Source organism: Tursiops truncatus, chromosome 11 (assembly GCF_011762595.2).
Source record: "Tursiops truncatus isolate mTurTru1 chromosome 11, mTurTru1.mat.Y, whole genome shotgun sequence".
In the NCBI taxonomy this organism is placed as follows: Eukaryota; Metazoa; Chordata; class Mammalia; order Artiodactyla; family Delphinidae; genus Tursiops; species Tursiops truncatus.
In genome coordinates this window covers 7,866,837-7,892,020 of record NC_047044.1, presented here as the reverse complement: position 1 = coordinate 7,892,020, position 25,184 = coordinate 7,866,837, and the positions used below count along the sequence as shown (strand labels likewise).

The window sequence follows — 25,184 nt, the reverse complement described above, 5'->3', positions numbered from 1 at the left end:
GGACACAGCATAACACTACCTCAATGAAATACTTCCTACCCCCTCCCCTGCTTTTGTTTGTTGTCTTTCTTCTGTTCCCATAGCTCCTATTCATACATTAATCATACTGTATGTATATATACCTCTATTATATTCAGGTAGACTAAAGTCACTAAAGGTAAAGATAATCTCATTTCTGTATCCCTAAGGCCCAACACAGGCTCTGGCTGGCCCAGAGGAAGGACCATATAAATACTGAAGGAGATACTAATTTGCGTTTTTCTAAAGCATCCTACTGCTGGAGGTAGATAAATGTGTATATACTGTCAGGACTTTCTAGGTACACTATTCCATTTCATCCTCTTTATCTCTCCTTCAGGATGCATGTCATGTTCACAGCGAAGGTACTCCCTGCAGCCCATCCCAGAGAGGAGGATTCCAAACCGATACTTAGGCCAGCCCAGCCCCTTTACACACCCACACCTCCTCAGACCAGGTAAGGCCTTTTAACTGTAATGACTGTCTCTCTCTTTAGGGGTTTTGTCTAGAACTGTGCTATCCAATAGAATTTTTGCAGCAGTGGGAATGTTCTAGAGCTTTGCTGTCCAATACAGTAGCCACTATACACAAGTGGCTACTGTACACTTAAAATGTTGCTAGTGCAACTGAGGAACTAAGTTTTTTAAAATTTTATTTTAATTAATTTAAATTTAAACAGCTACATGTGGCTAATAGTACTGTATAGACAGCACCATCTAGAGCAATAAATACGATTAGCCTTATAATTCAGAAGTATCAGTGAAAAGTATGTATTTCAAGATGTTTTTAAAGAAAAATTCTGTTACTTTCTAAAACATGGTGTCTAGAACTGTGTTCTAACTATTGATTCTTTGTGAACTACTGTGTTAAAGACATTTTAGGAAACATTTTTCTTGAAAGCATTAAATGCTCATGTCAATATTAAGAAAAATATTTTTATATAGGTTACACAAGATTTCCAGATGTGATTGTCACAACTTTGAGAAGTGATAACAGTGATAAAGGTGATGCAAAAAGTTGATAAAGGTTTACTTCACTAATTTTTTTTTTCTACTTTAAGATTCCAGCGTTCCTGCTGGAAGATGTGTTATCATTATTGTTCAAATTCATGCCTAAGGTTTTCTGTTTTGTTTTGTTTTTTTAAAGACACTTAAGGGATGAACTATGATGAATGAGTATCATTCCAAAGAGGTAGGCAGGGTAAAACCAAATGCTTTGGAGAAAAATCAGTCAGGTTTTCAAGGGAGATTAATTGTTGCTTCTGCCATGCGAAGTTAAATCTGTATTTACTGTGTAAGCATATATATTAATAATCTAAATTGCCTTTGGAAATATGTTGCTCTTTCACTGTCTCCACTCAGTGAATGATACCAGTGTGTCTCTCAGTGAGGGCTTCCTTTTGCTGATTCTTCATCAGACTGGAATTCCTGCTGGGAAGTCGGCTGAGACTCAGGAAATGCAGCTCACCACTGAAACACACAGGAAATCAGAGTTTTTCAAAGCTGTAAGGTAAGCTTAATAGCAATACAGTTGATATTAATTTAAGTATTTCTCCATCCAATCAACCTACCTGTAGCTTCAATTTAATACTAAGTTTTACCAGCTTTGAAAATTACTGATTTCTCGTGGTGAGATACTTTTACATGGTGAGCTGCATTTTCCAGGCCTTGAAACTAGTAATCATATTGTCAAGAAGATGGCCTCTGTATCTAGACTGTTATTTGTGTTATGTGCATGTTAACTATGTTAAAAATGAATGTAAATAAATACACACATACAAGTTCATATATATACATATGTTCATATAAACTATGGGGGAAAAGGAATACCTATCATAATTTTTTTTTTTTTTTTTTTTGCGATATGCGGGCCTCTCACTGTTGTGGCCTCTCCCGTTGCGGAGCACAGGCTCCATACGCCGCAGGCTCAGCGGCCATGGCTCACGGGCCCAGCTGCTCCTTGGCATGTGGGATCTTCCCGGACCAGGGCATGAACCCGTGTCCCCTGCATCGGCAGGCAGACTCTCAACCACTGTGCCACCAGGGAAGCCCACCTATCATAATTTTTATTCTCCTGTACAATAGGGATTGGGGTAAGTGAGAAGGGATAAAAGTAGATAGAATTTTAAAAGAGAATTATCAGTGTTAAAGAAACCACCAGATATACAATAGCCAAAGTGTTAATCACTTACCTTTCTCCACGTAGAGAAGCAAAACTTACAGAAGTGTTAAAATAATTGAGGGGTGGAGGAAGAGTCAATTATTAAGAAAAATTAAGAGGCATTTAATACTTCTTTTAAAATCTCTTTTACAAAGCCAAGGTCAGTTTGTTAGTTTGGGGTTTAAAAGTATGTTTCTATTATGTGGTTTGCTCCAAAAGGTTTCATGTTTGGAATATTTCCCCAGTACTTGCCAGTACTTTAAACTTTTGGAAAATATCTCAGTCCCTTTCCTAATTATTATACAAGTTCCATATATATGATAGACAAATTAGAGAATACAGATAGGGCTTCCCTGGTGGCGCAGTGGTTGAGAGTCCGCCTGCCGATGCAGGGAACACGGGTTCGTGCCCCGGTCTGGGAAGATCCCACATGCCGCAGAGCGGCTAGGACCGTGAGTCATGGCCACTGAGCCTGCGGCGTCCGGAGCCTGTGCTCCGCAATGGGAGAGGCCACAACAGTGAGAGGCCCGCGTACCACAAAAGAAAAAAAAAAAAAAAGCTCCTGAATCACTTAACTCATTCTTGTCATTGTGTGAGAAAACCAGATAATTCAGGGCTTTCATGTAAATAATTACTTTGATAGGGATAATGGTCATCCCTATAAATTTTACTCTTTCAAGATCCTACCTGGCTTTGTATTACCAGGATGACAACCTCTTCAAGTGTAAATTATTTATTGTGGTAATAATTATAACTAATATTTATATAGTGCTAACTGTTCTAAGTATTTCATTAACTTATTAAATCCTCCTGACAACTTTGTGAAGTGGGTGCTATTATTATCTCCACTTTACAGATGAGGACACAGGCACAGAACAGTTTGGTAGCTCTCCCCAAGTCACTCAGTAGGTTGTTAAGCCAGAATTCCAACTCAGCAAAAGTCTTAGTCCACAACCACAAAACAGCACATAACACCCATGCCAAAGAATACTATATGGGAATTTTTTTAAGTCTTTTTTTTGGTATAATATTTTTGGTAAGAAGAAATTCAAGTGAGAGAAGTCTTGATGTAAAAGGTATTTCAGGGGCTTCCCTGGTGGTGCAGTGGTTGAGAGTCCGCCTGCCGATGCAGGGGACACGGGTTCGTGCCCCGGTCCGGGAAGATCCCACATGCTGCGGAGCGGCTGGGCCCGTGAGCCATGGCCGCTGAGCCTGCGCGTCCGGAGCCTGTGCTCCGCAACGGGAGAGGCCGCAGCAGTGAGAGGCCCACGTACCGCAAAAAAAAAAAAGGTATTTCAGCTTTAGAGAGTGGTATAGTCATCCCTTAGTATCCTTAGGGGATTGGTTCCAGGACCCTCTCAGATGCCAGAATCTGCGGATGCTTAAGTCCCTTACCTAAAATGGCATAGTATATGACTGCAATCCATGCACATCCTCCCATATACTATAGTCCGTCTCTAGATTACTTATAATACCTAATACAATGTAAATGCTATGTAAGTAGTTGCTCATGCACAGCAAATTGAAGTTTTGCTTTTTGCGACTTTCTGGAATTTTTTTTCCAAATATTTTTGATCTGTGGTTGGTTGAATCCCCAGATGCAGAACCTATGGATATGGAGGGCCAGCTGTACTTATTTTTTTAATGTGATAAAATTTACATTAGGTGAATTGCACAGAGCTTAAATATGCAATTCAGTGAGTTTTGACAAAGGTACACCAATATAACCCATACCCCATTCAAGATATAGGGCATTTCCGTCACCCCAGAAAGTCCCCTCATACCCTTCTAGTCAGTCCCCACCTCCATCCTTAACCACTGCTCTAGTTTCTATCAACATGATTGTTTTGCCTGTTCTTGAGTTTCGTGTAAGTGGAATCATACAGTATGAACCCTTTCTGTCTGGCTTGTTTTGCTCAGTATATGCAAATAAAATCCATTGAGAGTATTTTAAAATTATTTATTTGATCATTTCATTTTTTTCAGAGAGGTCTGTGTTTTACTTTATAAAGGAAATGTTTATTAGCTTTTTCTTTACCCCCATTTTCCAACTACATAGTAATAGATCATTTTATGCACTACTTCCTTATATACAATAAAAAACTCCTAATATTAAACAGAATTCAAGGACACTGCTTCAGGCCACGTTAAAATCCTAACCTAGTTAGTTTCAGGAAATAATTAAAATACATACCTAGATTGTAGCAAAGATTTGCATATTTCCATCCATTTTCTGTCTTCATAAAACTTTTCCTCTCTGGGTTTTCTGCCTGGCTGATAAAATATGAAGAACATTTTTCTTATTCTCTCGAGAGGTCCAATCCTAGATGTCCTGGAAGAGCTTTTCTTCTTGGCTGCACAGTCTCAGGATTGATTGTGAGACTTTGTTATTTACAGAGTCCAGATTGTGACATCTAGGCATTTGATTAATTAAATAACTTGTTAGAGTAGCCCTTCTATCCTTAATTGACTCCACATGACAAAATACTGACTTTGCTTCTTAATACTTTACAATTTGACAAAGTTACCAGAATGTCTATTCAGATGCAGTTTTATCTGAAGAAAGTCAGGCTAGATTGACTATAATGGTTAGTTCTATGATCAAAGGCCATAACAACTGCCAGGTTTACCTCTAGGGTTGAAGTTCATTGCTTTATCACACTTTTTTTCCCTCCTTCAGTTGATAAGGTGTGTTTTTCCTTGGTTAATTTTTCTGTTGTGATGAAGAGTTCTTCGAAATTTCAGAAGTTTGGAAGCATATAGTTAATGGTCACTGTATAGTGTTTACAATTAGTAAGCTTGGGAAAATGTAGTCAGTGTTTTAAATAAATATTTCTCATATAGTCATTTGTATGAAATTAGATTCAGCAACGAGGAATGCTTTGAAGGGCGAAAAAGGTGGTTTTGCAATCCTGCTTTGATTTTTAAATAATTTTATCTTTTTTTCAGAAGTTACTTCCTAATATACATATATGTATACTCTGTTATTAATGAAAATGAGAGATAACACATTGATTAAGATCATTAATATTGTGAATTTTCTTATTTCCAAAGTTTTTTTAAAAACACAATGAATTGATTTTTTAAGTTTAGTTTTATTACATGGACCATAGCTGGGAAATGACCAAAAGCAAAGCACAGGATAGGGACCAAGTAAAATGACAAAAAGGAAAAGTTGGATAATCCACCAATTGTAACCAGCCTCTGCTTTTAGAAAAGAGTATTTGCTGCTTGGGTAAATTAGGAAATTTCCAATATTGAGTAACAGTGGCAGACTTAACATGAATAATTATCAGGGAGATAAATAGTTAAGCGGTTCTTGGGCTCTGGTATAAAGTTCGATATTCTACCCTAGAGCCCCAGGGGACTCTTAGCCAACTCAATCCTCAGAGAAAGAAATGTGATGTGAGCTTTTCTAGGACCAACTCTGTTGCTTTGCCTGGCCTGTAAGGCCCTCTCTTATTTATCTCTTTTGTTTCTTACCAATTTTGTTAATAAAAATGTAAATTTTTATATTGTAGGTAAATAAAAGTTAAATAAAAATTTATTAATGGGATAGAACTACAGAATTTTCTGGAGAGATAAACTATGCATAGGTAAAACAACTAGACAGTTCCAAAGTAATCATAAACAGCTGAGTTGCATGTACTGAACATGAGTACTAAGAAAACTCGAAGGACTTTGATCCACTAATTTCTCTCCTGGGACTATCCCACAGAAATAAAAGCAACAGTACATAGGGCATTTAAAAGTACCCTATGTATATAAGTAGAAAGATGTTCATTATTGCAGCAAAAAGCTGAAAATAATATGAATGCCCACCAGTATGGAAATGGATCAGGAAGTTATGATACATTCCCCCAAGAAATAATATGGAGACATCAAGCAGAATGAGTTGAAGTTATGCTAAATGAGTTGTTGGGAGGGACTTCTATGAGGTATTGTTGTGTTAGAAAGACAACATAAACACAAGACTGTGTAGTATCCCATTTTTGTAAAACACTAGTGACTCAAAAAACCCTAAATGCAGGTATATGTGTATGTGATTATATGAGTATTGAGAAAAATAGGCAAGGATACATACTAAATTACAAATATGAGGGTGGTTCTAATGTGGGTAGAAGGAGGGAAGGGGAGTGAGGTCTCAAACAATGAAGAAATGGGGGAAAAGTGTTTAACTATTGAAAGAGTATGGTATGATTACATTTATACACAACTATAAGATGTGTATATGAAAATAGTTGGCTTTAAAAAAAATGTAATTCAAAGGAACAAATCAACATGATCTGGGCTAATCAAGAAAGCCTTTTGAATCAGAAGGGTCTAAAAACAAACATATATTGAGCTCCAAGTCTTGAGTGGAATTGCTTTGGAGGGAGAAGAAATTTTAGAAAGGGGACACACTGTAAGGAAGGTAACAGGTTGGACTTATGTAAGATATAGAAGGAATTAATTTCAGAATAATTGGGGGAATGATAAGAAAAAAGTTGGCCACGTCACCAAAGAACACATCTTGTGTGATTTCATTTATATGAAATCTGTACTATAGATAAACCCAGAGAGGCAGAAAATAGATTAGTCGTTGTCAAGGGCTGGATTGGATTTGGAGGAAACAGGGAGTAACTATTGATTGGCATGGGATTTCTTTTTGGAGTGATGAAATATTCTAAAATTGTTTAGGGTAATGGTTGCACAAATCTGTGAATACACCAAAAATCATTGAATTGTACACTTGTAAGTGGGCGAATTGTATGGTATGAAAATATCTCAGTAGAGCTGTTACCAAAAAAAGTTGGCCAGATAAGTTGAAGTCACCTGGTAGAGAACATTAAAATGTTACATTTAAATGTAAGTGTTAAAGTGGCTTAAGAGTATGAATTTGATCTGACAGATGATAAAGAACCATTGTAGGTTATGAGTATGGAGTGGACTGTCCATGGTTTCCCTTTTTTAACCTCTTTTTCTCTTTATTTGGGACTTTAATTATAAGAGTATATATACTCATTGAAACAGAATTCAAATAATGTAATAAATCATGTTAAATAGAAAATTTCAGTTTATGTCACTCTCCATAGGTTACCACTATAAAAATTCTGATTCTTTTCTAAATTCTTTTTTCTCTCTCCTTTGTTTTTTTTAAACATAATGAGAACATATTGTCCATCTTCTTATTTAACTTTCTTACACAGCAGTGTTTCATGGCTATCTTCCCATACTTGCATGTGGAGACTGGCTACCACAGGGAATAATAATAATTCCCCACGTCATAGAGTCATTGTAAAGATAAAATAAGTTGATACGTGTAAATAATTAGAATAGTACAGACACGTAGTAAGCGTTCAATAAGCATTAGATGTTGTTTTACTATTATTATTGTTAAGTGTAGGCTTAGGGATACAGCTTTTGTGAGTAATTGTTTTAGTAGTTCTTTTGTCTGGGAACCTAAAGTGAAAGCAGGCATAATTTCCATTTCAGAAGTGAAGCGTTCACCCAGTCATCACTGGGCTAGCAGCCAAGCAGTCTGTTAGGTACTAGTATTAAGAACTAACACATATTACAATAGCCAGGACATGGAAGCAACCTAATTGTCCATCAATAGATGAATGGATAAAGAAGATGTGGCACATATATACGATGGAATATTACTCAGCCATAAAAAGAAACGAAATTGAGTTATTTGCAGTGAGGTGGATGGGCCTAGAGACTGTCATACAGAGTGAAGTAAGTCAGAAAGAGAAAAACAAATACCGTATGCTAACACATATATATGGAATCTAAAAAAAAAAAGGTTCTGAAGAACCTAGGGGCAGGACAGGAATAAAGACGCAGACGTAGAGAATGGACTTGAGGACACAGAGAGGGGGAAGGGTAAGCTGGGACCAAGTGAGAGAGTAGCATTGACATATATACACTACCAAATGTAAAATAGATAGCCAGTGGGAAGCAGCTGCATAGCTCAGGGAGATCAGCTCAGTGCTTTGTGTCCCCCTAGAGGGGTGGGATAGGGAGGGTGGGAGGGAGATGCAAGAGGGAGGGGATATGGGGATATATGTATACATATAGCTGATTCACTTTGTTACACAGCAGCAACTAACACAACATTGTAAAGCAATTATACTCCACTAAAGATGTTAAAAAAATAAATAAATAATAAATAAAAGGAGAAAAGGCTAAAATAAAGAACTAACATAACACTTCATAGCAAAGTTTCTTTTTTTATATATATGTTTATTTATTTATTTATTTTTGGCTGCATCTGGTCTTAGTTGTAGCACACAGGATCTTCTTTGCAGCATGCAGGCTTCTCTCTAGTTGTGGTGCAAGGGCTTCTCTCTAGTGTGGCGTGCAGGCTCCAGAGCACATGGGCTCTGTAGTTGTGGTGCATGGGCTCAGTAGTTGCAGCTTGTGGGCTTAGTTGCCCCGCGGCATGTGGGATCTTAGTTCCCCAGCCAGGGATCAAACCCACATCCCCTGCATTGGAAGGCAGATTCTTAACCACTGGACCACCAGGGAGGTCCCACAGGGGTTCTTAATATGGGTTTTTTGCGTGCACTTACAGGAATGTGAGACTCTTGAAATTGTATGTCAAAAGTTTGTATTTGGGCTTCCCTGGTGGCACAGTGGTTAAGAATCCGCCTACCAATGCAGGGGCCACTGGTTCGAGCCCTGGTCCGGGAAGATCCAACTTGCTGCGGAGCAACTAAGCCCGCGTATCGCAACTACTGAAACCCACGCGCCTGGAGCCCGTGCTCCGCAACAAGAGAAGCCACCACAATAAGCCCATGCACCACAACGAAGAGTAGCCCCTGCTCGTCACAACTAGAGAAAAGCCCACATGCAGCAACGAAGACCCAACGCAGCCAAAAATAAAATAAACTAAATAAATTTTTTAAAAAATGTTTGTATGTGCCTACATGCCATTTAGTAAACAGAATACATCCATAGCTTTCAAAAGATTTTCTAGGATGTCTTCCAATCCTTAAGAACCACATGCTTTATCAAATTTGATTCTCATGACAGCCCCAAGAGGTGGATAATATTACTAGAGTTTCGAAGGATACGAAGATGGTTCTGACCATCAAAGAGGTTATGTATACCCAGCTCACTGTTAATACAAGGTAGAAAGTGAAAAGCCCTGTTAGAAAGATATTATTATGCTTTGGAAATTCAGAAGGAGAAATTTATTCTAACTCTTGAAATTGGGGAAAGCTTTTTGGCCTTCAACTCTAAAATTACTATAGCCCATTTGACAATTATCAAATGCCTACTATATTCCAGTTGTTATTCTAGGCGCTGGGAATATAACGTTGAGCAAACAGACAAAACTCTGTGTCTTCGAGGAGCTTACATTCCTTTGGGGAAGTCTTACACAGAAAATGTGATCCTTCTCCTCACCTTGTATATTGAAACTTCAGGGCAACTTGGATTATTTGCCTAACAATGCCTTCCATATAATAATGTTTAGTAAATATTTGATTGGATGAGTGAAAGAATGAACCAAAGAGCTGGAAGAGATCTTAAGGGGTCATGATCCCATTTTTCAGGCAGGACCACATGTAATTATCTTTTCTTCCAAATTTTTGCAATGGAATAGAAATTTGAAACCTGGGTTATCTCCTTAATTTGCCGTGTGCTATGAGGAGATTGGGCATAAATTGAAGAAATGAACTTGGGTGTCTCCATCTAATATTAAACTCTCTTAAGTACTTTGGCACTATAGAAATGCAAAGCATCACTGTTTTTTGTCATTTCTAGGGGAGGTGACGCCAGGACTATCCCAGGTGGAATATGCACTTCGCAGACACAAACTAATATCTCTGATCCACAAGGAAGCACAAGGGCAGAGTGGTACAGACCACACAGTGGTACTGCTGTCCAACCCTACATACTATATGAGCAATGATATCCCCTATACTTTCCACCAAGACAACAATTTCCTGTACCTGTGTGGATTTCAAGAGCCTGATAGCATTCTGGTCCTTCAAAGCCTCCCCGGCAAGCAGTTACCAGCACACAAGGCCATACTTTTTGTGCCTCAGAGAGATCCCAGTCGAGAACTTTGGGATGGACCCCGATCTGGTACTGATGGAGCAATAGCTCTAACTGGAGTGGATGAAGCCTATACGCTGGAAGAATTTCAACATCTTGTACCAAAACTGAAAGGTAACAAATGGGAGCAGAAGTCAAATCATAGGCCAGATTGGGACTAAGACCTTCCTTGCCTGTTTAGACAAAGTTCTTCATTTCCTAAAATAATCATCATAGCAGCATTGCCCTGGGCACCATGAAAAGAATATAAATCTTGGGCTTCCCTGGTGGCACAGTGGTTGAGAGTCCGCCTGCCAATGCAGGGGACACGGGTTCGTGCCCTGGTCTGGGAAGATCCCACGTGCCGTGGAGCGGCTGGGCCCGTGAGCCATGGTCGCTGAGCCTGTACATCTGGAGCCTGTGCTCCACAATGGGAGAGGCCACAACAGTGAGAGGTCCGCGTACCGCCAAAAAAAAAAAGAATATAAATCTTTTCCACAAGACTTTAAAGATTTCATTTATTCATTTGCTAAATCTTCATTGGATTATTCATTCACAGAGACTTTTAACTGTTCTAGTTTGAAATCCCAGACAGAGAATTTTAAAGTGGAGGATGAGCATGGGCTGCTTTTCAAGATTACTGATTTTCAAGATTACTGATTTTCAAGATTACTGACCAGTCTATTGACCTTTGATTACTACTTATCATACTGCTTTTGCCAACTCTTCAAAAAAGGGCAGTATTCTCAAAGAATGATTTATTCATCACCAGCATGAGAATCACCTGGTGATGCATTATAGAATTACAAATGCATAATAGATACTGGAAATGTAAAATCTGCAGCCCCCACTCCATACCTACTAAATCAGGATCTGCATTTTAACAAGATTCTCAGGTGGTTCGTGTACACGGTTGAATTCATGCCCCTTGAAATAGTCACTTTCTCTACGCTTATTCTGGTGAAATTATGATCACTCAGAATGTTTTGGGATTCCTTTTCTGGAACTTTTCAGAATGTACACTGCATTATAAACTATCCTTAGTGATTCTTACAAATCTACAACTCTAGTAAGCATTTTATTTTTTGAAGTGTCCAAGTCACTTAGATCCGAATTTGATAAATAAGATAGATGATCAAGTTGGAAAATACTTGATTTTAGACAAAATAATGTATGATTGTAAAATTTTAGTCATATTCTTGTAAGGTTTATAAACATTTCTGAAGTCAGTCTCTAAAAGAGAATTTCAAAACTGTTTCCAGTGATCATAGATTGAAAGTTTAAAAACCTAAAAAGGTTGGTCTGTGATTTTATAAGCTGACAGCAGATGGTCATGGTTGTTCTACTTTTTAAAAATTACAGCAATTAAATTTCTATTGAAAATAAGATTAGAGTTTTACCTGTAATCTACATTTAAAATCACTTTTATTTTAAAGTGAAAATATTTAGGAGATTGTACCACTAATACATATCCGATCAAAATTTTTAGGATTTTTCCCTCTTCGGTCCCAAAGTCCATCGTATGAAACATACAAACAAACCTTCAGACTTAGATTGTCGTGAATACTACTCATAGGTTTCTTTTTTATTATTACTATTTATTTATTTATTTATTTATTTATTTATTTATTTTTGGCTGTGTTGGGTCTTTGTTGCTGCGCACGGGCTTTCTTTAGGTGCGTCGAGCAGGGGCTACTCTTCGTTGTGGTGCACGGGCTTCTCATTGTGGTGGCTTCTCTTGTTGCGGAGCACAGACTCTAGGCACGTGGGCTCCCGTAGTTGTGGCACGTGGGCTCAGTAGTTGTGGCTCACAGGCTCTAGAGCACAGGCTCAGTAGTTGTGGCGCACGGGCTTAGTTGCTTTGTGGCATGTGGGATCTTCCCGGACCAGGGCTCAAACCTGTGTCCCCTGCATTGGCAGGTGGATTCTTAACCACTGCGCCACCAGGGAAGCCCCTACTCAGGTTTCTGTCAGAAAAAAAAGAAAGGAACAAATAGAGACCTGATGTAAATGGAAAAGATTTTCATAATGAGCCTCATCTTATATCTCAGGCAAAAACTGACCATTTCCTTGGGTCTCTAAAGTGAGATGGTGAACTGTGGTTGTCTGTAATGAGAATACATGGCAGATGGAAAAGGAAGGATTTCCTGGGTAAGTGTGGATTAGCATGTATTATCAACTATGAGAGCTCCTTTCACCAATACTGAGATTGTTTGTAAGGGATGGAACACTTTTAACCATAAGATGATGAGCTGAGTACTTTTTTCTGTCCTTTTGTGTTTAGTTATTTAATGATGCCTCTAGCGCAGTTGTGTGGAGAACAATTGTCATAATTGTTCTTTAACAGTTAATAAGTAATAAAATCAAAGCTTGCATAAAGCTTCAGTCTCATCTATCATCTTTATTAAAAACACTGAAGTTTGAGGACAGAAAAAGCTGTGTGTTCAGTCTCAGAATATCTTGCTGTTTTCAGGGAATGGCCTTTCCAATGATTTACGATCCAATCCTTCAATTACTTCAGTCCTGAGAGTTTGTGTTCAACCCTTTAGAGTTCTATACTACATATTTTATAGTTTTGACTCTTGTTCAAGTCATTATGACAGGTGGTATTTCTTGTTGCTGTTTTATTTTAAATCTGTTTTAAGCCGAGACACATACACTGTGGTATGACTGGATGAGGCCCCCTCACATTCAGCTCCACTGTGACTACATGCAGCAGTTGACAGAGGTCAAAGCCAGGAGCAAGAACAAGGTTCGGGCTGTGCAGCAGCTGGTACAGCATCTCAGGCTGATCAAATCTCCTGCAGAAATTGAACGAATGCAGATTGCTGGGAAACTGACATCACAGGTATGGCTCCTACTGAAAAAGTTCTTTCCAAATTAAAAAATCTCAGCTCTTAGGGTTCAGTGGGCACCTTGAGGTTGTGTACCCAATGTAGTAATCTCATGGCACATGGACATTTAGCTTCGCTTTGATGTTTACTGAATGTGTCTAGAGACTTGCTCAGAACCTTGCAAGGCATATCAAGTATCCCTCTTGTATCTTTTACCCATGATCTTAGTTGTTTCTCCTTGCAACAACATAAATTAATTCATTTTATTTCCTTTCCTTACCATATCTACAATAATAGCAGCAGTTAGAGTTTGTTAAAGAAGATTCGTAGGACCTAAAATGACAGTGCTTACAAAACTGCAGTTTATTACAGGAGAAGGGTACAGTATAGCAACAGCATTAATGTAAGTATACCTGTCACACCCAATGGCTGTCTCACAGCCAGGTCCAGAGAAGCTGGGTGCAGACTTCTGTTGTCCTCCCTTAGGACCGGGCAAGGTGCATTTTCTCTGGCTCAGGAACCACAGATGCATGTATAGAACACCTGGGAACCAGGGAGCCCCAGATAGAATCTCAGCTAGGGATTTTTGGGTTTTGGTCTCATTGGCGTATTCCTGCTAGGTAACAGAGCTCTCACAGAGACCAAGTATAAACCTATAATCTCACTGTTATCAATACTGACAGGCTGATACAAACTGTACTGACCTGAAATTTCTTGCAATACTTTGTTTTTATTGTGGTGAAATAAATAAATAAATATATATATATATAAAATAAAATTTACCATTTAGCCATTTTAAGTGTACAGTTTGGTGTCATTAAATACTTTCACATTGTTGTACAATCACCATGACTGTACATCTCAAGAACTTTTTCGTGATTTCATGCTGAAACTCTGTGCCCAATAGGGAGTAACTTCTCATTCCCCCTTCTTGTAGCCCCTAGTTACCACTGTTCTACTTTCTGTCTCTATGAATTTGACTACTCTAGGCAACTCATATAAGTGTAGTCATACAATATTTGTCCTTTTGTTTCTAACTTATGATGAAGACATCATAATGTCTTCAGGATTCATCCATGTTGTAGCATATATTAGAATTTCCTTCCTTTTTAAGACTAAATAATATTCCATTGTATGTATATACAGTGTTTTGTTGTCCATTCATCCACTGATGGTCATTTGGGCTGTTTGCATCTTTAGGCTGTTGTGAATAATTCTGCTGTGAACGTTGCAGTAAAAATATCTGGTTAAGACCTGACTTTCATTTATTTGGAATATATACCCAGAAGTGGAATTGCTGGGTCAAATGTCAATTCTTTGTTTAATTTTTTGAGGAACCACCATACTGTGTTTAGCAATTCATAAGTGTTCTAATTTCTCCATATCTATGACATTCTGGGTTTTTTTTTTTTTTAATAATAGCAATCCTAATGGGTATGAAGGGGTATCTGTGTTTTTTTAATACAATTTTTAAAGGTTATACTCCATTTACAGTTATTACAAAATATTGGCTATATTCCCCATGTTGTACAATACATCCTTGTAGCCTGTCTTACACCCAGTAGTTTGTACCCCCTACTTCCCGATCCCTATATTGCCCCCTTCCCTCCCCCTCCCCCCTAGTAACCACTAGTTTGTTCTCTGTATCTATGAATCTGCTTCTTTTTTGTTATATTCACTAATTTGTTGTATTTATTAGATTCCACATATAAGTGATATCATACAGTATTTGTCTTTGACTTATTTCAGTTAGCATAATTGATGCCTTCCAAGTCCATCCATGTTGCTGCAAATGGCAGAATTATTTCTTTTTTATGGCTGAGTTGATTGTGGTTTTGATTTGCATTTCCCTAATGGTTAGTGATAGTGAGCATCTTTTCATTTGCTTATTGCCCTCACAACACTTTTAATCAGTATGTTTCATGCCATGCCTTGACCAAAGTAGTGCCATGCAGAAATTTAGCAAAACAGCTCAAGCTAATTCTAGGAATTAACAGTTCACACCCCCCGACCCATTGTCAAGGCTTTTTCTAATAAAATAAATCCTTAGTTTGATAACAGTTACTTGCCTTACAATGTCATACAATGAGATAGACAGAGTGTCCATGCTGAATCCATTTACAATATCTACAAAATATGGGGTTGGTATAGATTTAAACAGACAGCTGAACCTTCCACTTGTACTTTCTCATGTTTTTGTACTAACCGTACAATTCTTTTGCTTCTCAGATCTATAGCTCTCTGTTCTTTTTGGCATATATTGTCTGAATTATTAAGAATCATAATCTTTCATTAATCAGCTGTAAGTATTCATCAGACCAGTTCTGCTGCATAGGGAATAAGATCCTGAGAAGGCTTTAACTCAGTCTCCCATTATATTAGATCACTATTAGTATCTACAGCGTTAATTTTACTTATGACTCCATATTATACCTTATAACAATACCACTGTAGTTACAGTATAAATCAGACAAAATAATGGTGTTATCAATTTTTCCCTCCCAACCCAATCTACCTTTTCCCATATACCATGTATTATTCCTCATAGGAGTATAAATCAGAGACCATATCTGTTTTTTCAGGATTCAGAACATCTCGAGTACATAGCCAGATTTCTTCTCTCAGGTTACATGGTTTGACAGATACTGGTCCCCGGTGAGAAGAGTCCTGCAACAGAACCCATTTATCTACCACAGGAAGCACTATAATATTTAAAGTTTGTCCAGTATTCACAAACTACACTATAGGGAAAGAATGGTTAGCCCTCATTTGGGGTGCTGAAGCTGGTAAAGAGCACCTCGACAGGTTGCATCCTCTAGTTAATATCTTCCATAGACTACAGGGCCCATACGTCTCCCACAAATGCATACCCTGGATTTCTGCTATGGGAATTCCTGGCCATAGGGCTTGGGATGCCTTGGACTCCATTTGAATTAAGGAATCTATTAACCTAGCTTATATTAACATGTAAGCTTGTTCCCTTCTCACTGCTGGGTTGATCTGGGCATGTTGTCTTAGTGTATGCTGTAATTAAAAGATTCGTTTTGTGAGCACTGTGTTATTACTTCAAGTATCTTGCCACTTTTGTCTTTACTCCTGGAATAGGATGCCTTCAAGGCACCCTATTCATGTTAGTAGGTCTTTTTCATTTGTAGGTCTTTCCTCATTGAAAGCAAATCTGCCTGGCCAGTTACTCATAGCCCAGCTGCTAATTCCTCTAAGGCTCTCATTTCGAGTGGGCCAACACCAGACATGTTGCCATTGAGTACTAACTGCTTTAGTACAATTAGGAAATAAATTTGGTACCCCCAAAATGGTAATTCCTCCAGGCCTAGATCATATGAGTTGACTTTGGTCTACTCTTAAACAGACTTTGGTTTGAGTTTTCCGTAGCGCTTCCCATAACCAACAACAACAAATTCCAAAATTCTCAGGAATGTAGGCCCACTAAGTTTTAACTTTTTCTTTATCAGTGATCCAAGTGTCCCAAATGTCCCTCCTCCTCTTCATGCCTATTCACCCACAAGAAAAGGGCAAATAGCTATTTTTACACATAATGTTATTATGACAGATGGGACATGTAGTAGATGCCATTCTACTATCACATTGTGGTACCTTTTTTAAACCATCATCACAATTAATGGCTACATAATGTCCATTTAGATTATTATTAATCAGTGTTTTTCAGGTTCAGCCTGTTAAATATGCCCACAGGTTTCTTCCCAACACAGGTCCTCTATAATAGATCCATCCTATGAAATGAGAATCAAAAAAACTAGCTACATTTGTATTGTTTCACGTAGTCAGACACAGAGCTCCCATCTCTTCATCCATTTTGAGGACACATATCACTCTGGGAAGTGTGTTTGTTAGGTTGGCTATTGTCTAGCTCTCTTTTTGGCTCTTCAGAAGAGGAAGAGATTTCATCAGAGCCCTTCACCCAAGAGCTTCTGAGTTAAGGCTGAGAGAAATATTAGTCTCTTGCTTTAAGCATCTCTTGAGGCACCAAAATTGTTAGATTTTCCCTTTTGTGGCACTCATTTATTGGCTCCCTTTCCCTCAGCAACAACCTTGCCTTTCCATTCATCATTAATTTTAACTCATACCTTTCCCCGCTAAAGTATAATTTTCTGGTCCAGCCACTGAGCTAGTCCATTCCCAATTACAAGGGGACAGACTGGATAAATACAGAAAAATGGAACTGTACTGTTCCAAGAAGGAGAATTCTTATTAACAATTTGAGCTTCGGTAGGGGCCAGTGATCTATGTCATTGTCCAGTGCATCTGCCTGGCCTGAGTTCCTCCATGTCCATGCATTTCATGGACCTTTGTTGACATTTCAGCAGATCAAATTAGGCCATCAACTAGTTGATTCCAGTCACCTTCAAACCCTGGCGTAGGGTTTCTTTGGTGAGCATCAACATGGCCTACTTCGTTTTACCCTCAGAGTTTCCGTAGAGATTTATATAGAGTGGTGGCCCACATATGGGAATCTTATTCAGTTATTTATGGCCGATTGTTAGACCAATTTCAAGTGTATTGGTGTCAGTATTTACCCAAATAGTGAGGCTTTTATTTGTGTCCATTTCTTCTATCATGGCTAGGAATACAACATGTAATTCAACTCAGTGGACCAGCTTGTTCTTTGATAAGGATGTTACCTTCTGCTGGACTCAATATCTGCTTTCCATACAGAATTGCCTTTAGTTCTGAACTACCATCTGTGAACCAGACCAATTGCCTGGCATCCTTGGGCAGTTGGTCAAAAGGAAGGATCTGAGGAAAAAAGGCTCATAAAGATGATGAGTCTGTCCCATGGATCCCCTGGTAACATACTCCATATAGTGCATTTCCATTTTATGATGGAATTCCTTTGGGCATTGCCCTTCTTGTTGGAATGCTTTCTGGCATGAAATAATACTGTAAATGTATATTGGAAACCATTCTACATGAATGCAAGTTGTAGGTTCTCAGTGGTGATTGATAATGAGGAAAATGCATTAACCAGATCAATACAGGATACCAGTCTCCTTTAGCTTGTTGTATCAGTTGAATAGTGTGGAGTGTATTGGGGACAGCTGAGTCTGTGTCTACTGTTAGCACTCTGTCATTAGCCTTCCTTATTGGCCACTGGGCTAGTACAGTGAATTTATGGACACTAATATACCTGCATATGACATTTCTTTATTCAGGGCAGTACTGCCTTCCAGGTATCCAATAATGTTTCCAGTTTTCTAGTTGAGTTGGCTTAGGTTAATTCTAATGGCTCCCGTGTTGCATGTCCAGTGAGTACTGGATGAAGGGAAGACCCAAGTTATTCTTTTCTTCATATTACCCAGTAGGGGGAGGATTTTCCATTCAAACATTATATCCATATCAGTTATACATTCAGGTAAGGGAGATACCACAGTATATGCTGTTTTATCATATATTTCAACTTTTAACCAGACCTTAATTGTTTTTTAAGTCTTTATTGAATTTGTTACAGTATCACTTCTGTTTTATATTTTGGTTTTTTGGCCACGAGGCATGTGGGATCTTAGTTCCCCGACCAGGGGTCGAACCCACATCCCCTGCATTGGAAAGCGAAGTCTTAACCACTGGACTGCCAGGGAAGTCCCCAGACCTTAATTTTTATTCCTTTCACAGTAGCATCCCCTTATCCCCCTGAATTAATTCTGTCATCCCTAAGGGACTTATTTTCAGCCCTAAGCAGTACTGCACACTGTGCTCCTGTATCCAGTAGACCTAAAAGAATTTCTTCTTGACCTCCAATCATTGACTTACACAATTGTAAAAGGTCTTGGGTCCCCTGCCAGGAACTGGGTCAAGAGACCTTGGCCTTCATATCTATCTTCTTCTTCCATTACCGCCTTAATATTGAAATCCAGTATTTTGGTATCTGACGATAGTGGCTCATTGGAATCTTTCTCTTTCTAAAATTCCTCTAAATCAGATTAATTGAGTGTATCTGCCTTGAGATTTTTATATCCTGAGGAGTTTGAGGACAAGCAGTTGCAGGTTCTCCACCTTACTGTAAAATTATCATTGTTTGGCACTCTGTCATTTTCCTCCTTTTCATAACATTTTTAATTAGCCATATAAAAAATGAATTGTTGCTCCCTTATTTTCTTTCCATTTGCTACTTTTTATTGTAAAATACACACTACCATTATAACCATTTTAAGTGTACAATTCAGTGGTATTAAGTATATTCACATTGTTTTGCAACCATTACCATTATCTATTTCCAGAACTCTTTAATCATCCCAAACAGAAACTCTGTAACCTTTAAACAATAACTCCCAATTTCCCCTCTCCCAACCCCAATAACCTCTAATCTACTATGAATTTGCCTATTCTAAGTAAGAATAGGCAAATATTCTTCTTGTATAAGTAGAATCATGTAATATTTCCCCTTTTCTGTCTGACTTGTTTAATTTAGCAGAATGTCTTCAAGATTTATCTGTGTCATATATATATATATATATGTATCAGAACTTCATTTCTTTCTGTGAGTGAATAATATTCCATTGTATGTATAGCCTGTATCTGTATTTTATTTATCCATTTATCTGTTTATGAATACTTGGGTTGTTTCTACCTTTTGCCCATTGTGAATAGTGCTGCTATGAGCATTGATGTATAAGTATCTGTTTGAGTCCTTGCATTAAATTCTCTTGGATATATGCATCAGAGTGGGATTGCTGGATCATATGATAATTCTATGTTTAACTTTTTGAGGAACCATGTGGCTTCACCATTTTACACTTCTGCCAACAATATACAAGGGTTCCAATTTCTCTACATCCTCACCAACACTTGTTTTTAGGTTTTGGGGGGTTTTGTTTGTTTGTTTTGATAATAGCCATCCTAATGGATGTGAAATGTTACCTCATTTTGGTTTTGATTTGCGTTTTCCTACTCACTCATGGTATTGGACATCTTTTTGTGTGCTTATTGGATTTTAGTATATCTTCTTTGGAGAGATGTCTGTTCAGTTCTTTTGCCCTTTTTTTAATTGGGCTGTTTGTCTTTTTGTTTTTGAGTTGTAAGGGTTCTTTACGTAGTATTCTGAATACTATGTAAAGTATCAGATATATGGCTTGCAAATATCTTCTCCCAGTCTGTAGGTTGTCTTTTCACTCTCTTGACAATGCCCTTTGACACACAACAGTTTTTAATTTTTTAAAAAAATTTATTTATTTTTGGCTGTGTTGGGTGTTCGTTTCTGTGTGAGGACTTTCTCCAGTTGTGGCAAGCGGGGGCCACTCTTCATCGCGGTGCACTGGCCTCTCACTATCGTGGCCTCTCTTGTTGCGGAGCACAGGCTCCAGACGCACAGGCTCAGTAGTTGTGGCTCATGGACCTAGTTGCTCCGTGGCATGTAGGATCTTCCCAGACCAGGTCTCAAACCCGTGTCCCCTGCATTAGCAGGCAAATTCTCAACCACTGCGCCACCAGAGAAGCCCCAGTTTTTAATTTTGATCAAGTCCAATTTATCTAGTTTTCTTTTTTTGCTTATTTTGTTGTCATATCTAAAAATCCATTGCCAAATTCAAAGCTATAAAGATTCAGCCCTATATTTTCTTTTAAGAGTTTTCTTTAGTTTTAGCTCGTAAGGTTAGTTCTTTCATCCATTGTGAGTTAATTTTTGTATGTGTTTCTTAGCAGAAACATAGGGGTGAATCTTCATGACCTTGGATTTAGTAGTGGAGTCCTAGATATGACACCAGAAGCACTAGCAACAACAACAAAATAGATAAATTGGGCTTCATCAAAATTAAAAACTTAAAAAAAAATTAAAACCTTTTGTGCATCAAAGCATATTATCAGGAGAATGAAAAGGCAACTTTGGAATGGGAGGAAATATTTGCAAATCCTATATCCGATAAAGATCTAGTATCCAGAATATGTAAAGAACTCGTAACAACTCAACAAGAAAAAAGATAAGGGTTCAACTTCATCCCCTTGGTGTCCTCTTTCTTACTGATTTTATTTCTCTTGTAAAGTCCTAAACTCCGTATTATCTTTTTTTTATCCATATGAGGAAGTTGAGATAAAAAAATCTGAAACTACCTGTTTATATCCTCCTGAGATCCAACAGCAAAGTCATATATGAAGCCCCTGCTGGTAAGCATCCTTTATCACAGTGTCTGTTATAAATTTAGTAAGGGGCATTCCATAAGGGTGCTCATTTCCTTCATCATACAGCCAGTGCAATACTGCCTACATCTACAGCATTTCTGCAGCTTCAGTAGGCACCAACCATTTATAAGACAAGGGAGAAGCAGGGCAATTGCCTATGTCTGGATATGTATGGTGGACCCCTCCCTTAATGCATTCTGGTAAACCAGGGGTTTCTCTGAAGCTACAGTGAGCCCTAATTCCCCTCCACTCAACAGTGTTTAAAGCCAGAGACACTGCTCCTTGATCTAAAATTCTTAGGAACCATTTTTAGTTCATCAGAGTGTTGCATGTAAATCTGAAAAATGGCTCATTTCTTTCACCGAATAACCCCTTTCGAGATTTTTTTTTGTCCCCCATCAAAGTTTGCCCTACCTGAATTATCTTAGTTGTAGTGTGTATCACAAGCTTAGCTGGTTCATCAAAAATTACAGTGGCCCAGGTTCCTTTGGTTAGAGCTTTACCTGCTGCTCAAAGTGGGTGAAACTCATCTGAAGAGGATTCTGAACTTTCTCAGATCAATGCTGAAAGCCGCAACCATATCACTGAGTTTTTAACAAGACCACTATCGGTTTGCAATTCCTTTCTAGTCCATTATGCTAGCTGCTAAAGTTCAGGTTCTGTTGTTTTCAGATTCCACTGATTTCAAAGCCAGTACTACTTTAAACCAGTGGTGGCTTGGCAATCATCCAAGCTCATAATTTTCTTTTTTTTCACCCTTTTTATCAGAATCATTCTTTTTCTTTCAAAATAATACCTTTACCATATATTAAGAATAATTCAGATATGCTGGAACAACTGGATATCTACATGCAAAATAATGATCTTGGACCCCTACCTCATACCATATATAAAAATTAACTCAAAATAAATCAAAGACCTAACCTTAAAAGCTAAAACTATATAAAACTTAACAGAGGGTGGCACAGTGGTTGAGAGTACGCCTGTCGATGCAGGGGACGCGGGTTCGTGCCCCGGTCCGGGAAGATCCCACATGCTGCGGAGCGGCTAGGCCCGTGAGCCATGGCTGCTGAGCCTGTGCTCCGCAACGGGAGAGGCCACAACAGTGAGGGGCCCACGTACCACAAAAAAAAAAAAAAAAAAAAAAATTAACAGAAACATAGGGTGAATCTTTATGACCTTGAATTTGGCAATGGATTTTTAGATATGAAATGAAAATAAGCAACAAAAGAAAAACAGATAAAGTGGACTTGATCAAAATTAAAAACTGTTGTGTGTCAGAGGGCATTATCAAGAGAATAAAAAGACAACCTACAGAGTGGGAGAAAATATTTTCAAGCCATAAATCTGATAATGGTCTGTATTCAGAATACTATGTAAAGAACTCTTGCAACTGAAAAACAAAAACACAAACAGCCCAATTACAAAATGGGCAAAAGAGTTGAATAGACATCTCTCCAAAGAAGATATACAATGAAAAGATGCTTAATATCAGTAGCCACTTAGGAAATGCAAATCCAAATCTAAATGAGATACCACTTCACACCCAATAAGACAGCTTATTAAAAACTAAATGCACAAACAAAATAACAAATGTAGGCGAGGATGTGGAAAAATTGGAACCTTTGCACATTACCAGTGGGAATGTTCAGTCACTGTGGAAAATACATGGGGGTTCCTGAAAAAATTAAACAATTATCATATGATCTGACAGTTCTTCTCTTAGGGATATACCCAAAAGAATTAAAAACAGGTACTCAAACAAATACTTGTACACAAATGTTCATTGAGACACTATTCAGGATAGCCAAAAGGTGCAGACAACTCACATGTCCGTCAGTGGATGAATGGAATAACAAAATGTAGTATATATATCAATACATACAGTGGTATACTATTCAGCCATAAAAAGAAATGACATACCTTCCACAGCATTGATGAACCTTGAAACCATTATCCTAAGTGAAGCAAGCCAGACACAAAAGATCACATATTGTATGATTCCATTTATATGAAATATCCAGAATATGTAAATCCATAGAGACTAAAAGCAGATTGATACTTGCCAGGAGCTAGGGTGAGGGGGATATGGAAAGTAACTGTGTACTGGGTACGGCATTTTCTTTTGGGGTGATGACAATGTTTTTGAACTAGGTAAAGGTGACGGCTACACAACGTTGTGAATATAGTAAATGCCACTGAATTGTTCACTTTTATTGGTTAATTTTATGTAATGTGAATTTCATCTCAGGTTTAAAAAATGAATGAATGAATTAGATGCGAACTGTACTAACCATGGCAGTTAAACAGGTCAGTTGTTAAAGAAGACTCAGTGACAGTGCTTACAAGTCTACAGTTAGTACAGAAGAAGGGTACAGTATAGCAACAGCATTAATGTAAGAATACCTGTCACACCCAATGGCTGTCTCACAGCCAGGTCCAGAGAAGCTGGGTGCAGACTTCTGTTGTCCTCCCTTAGGACCGGGCATGGTACATTTTCTCTGGCTCAGGAACCACAGATGCATGCACAGAACACCTTGGAACCAGGGAGCCCCAGATGGAATCTCAGCTAGGGATTTTTGGGTTTTGGTCACATTAGCATATTCCTGCTATGAAGCAGCATAGCCCTTCAGAGGTCCCAGGGAGACCAAGTACAAACCATTAATCTCACTGTTATCAGTACTGACAAGCTGATAACAAAGTGCTTGGAAACTCTTCTCAACGCTGTTAACCAGCATATTTCAGACTTTGACCAGGATCAGTGCCGAGTGGGAACTTTAGCAAAACAGCTCAGGCTAATTCCAGACCTGCTGGAATTAACCTCACAGCAGAACAGCACACAGATATTTGAAGGCTGCTTTCCTGTGTTCTACCTTAGTCTTTCCAAAGTGAAGACTTGTTTTCCTTAACTATTCCTCATTTGTTATATTTTCCCTTATTTTGGTAACCCTCCTCTGTGCTGTAGTTTGTCAGTGTCCTTCAAGTACAGTGTCCAGTGCTCTTGCCACAACCAGACCAGCAAAGACTACTTATAGCTAATTATAAATGTGATAAGCGTTATGTCTTTGTCTTCCTGCAATCACTGATTTTTAAAATAAGGAAGAAGAACTAAGACTAGATCTGTTGGGATAATGTTAAGGGCTCCAGAGGAATTGATATCAGTCCAATGATCAGATGTCTTTGAATAAGGTGTAAAATCAGTTTTAAATCTACCTAGGAGTATTCTGACCCACACTTCTGTCACTTGTCCTCACATAGTATCCTGAGAGACTATTTTAAGTATTGTCCTACAATTTAGAAGTATTAAGTCTGTGGTATTCCCTTTATCTACCAATTCAGTAATGACAACAGACAGGGAGATGGAATTTGGCCTTATTTTTCTTTCTTTCTTTCTTTTTTTTTTAAGAAATCCAAAGAGGATTTTTTAAATTTTATTTATTTATTTATTTAATTTTTGGCTCATTGGGTCTTCGTTGCTGCCTGCGGGCTTTCTCTAGTTGTGGCGAGCAGGGGCTACTCTTCATTGCGGCGCGCAGGCTTCTCATTGCGGTGGCTTCTCTTGTTGTGGAGCACGGGCTCTAGGCGCATGGACTTCAGTAGTTGTGGCTCGTGGGCTCTAGAGCGCAGGCTCAGTAGTCATGGTGCATGGGCTTAGATGCTCCGTGGCATGTGGGATCTTCCCGGACCAGGGATCGAACCCGTGTCCCCTGCATTGGCAGGCGGATTCTTAACCACTGTGCCACCAGGGAAGTCCTGGACTTATTTTTCTTAATAAACAATTTCTAGCTGTCAGTGATTTTTATTCCCTCAGTATTCCCAATTCTAATCTAGAATGTTTCTGTAAGATTTTTGGATATTTGGACAAAATAGTTTCCTTAAGAAAAGTTATGGTAAGAAAAGCAAAAACAAAAACCCCCAAACAACAAAAAAGAATAGTTATGCTATATTTCTGTGGCTTAGCCCAAACAAAAATTTCCCTTCTTTTGGGGGGCAAGC

At 38.4% G+C, this 25,184-nt stretch overlaps 1 protein-coding gene across 4 annotated transcripts in view; it reads left to right on the top strand.

The window, feature by feature from the left end:
• XPNPEP3 (X-prolyl aminopeptidase 3) overlaps positions 1-25,184 on the top strand; it is a 61,265-nt gene that overhangs the window by 9,983 nt on the left and 26,098 nt on the right. For 3 of the 4 annotated variants that reach the window (XM_073788135.1, XM_073788134.1, XM_073788133.1), the window contains exons 2-5: positions 359-475; positions 963-1,022; positions 9,934-10,341; positions 12,852-13,054. In XM_073788135.1, the coding sequence (XP_073644236.1) occupies positions 359-475; positions 963-1,022; positions 9,934-10,341; positions 12,852-13,054 (788 nt within the window). The remainder of the gene's footprint in view (positions 1-358; positions 476-962; positions 1,023-9,933; positions 10,342-12,851; positions 13,055-25,184) is intronic. The other variant, XM_019944786.3, reaches the window with a different exon arrangement.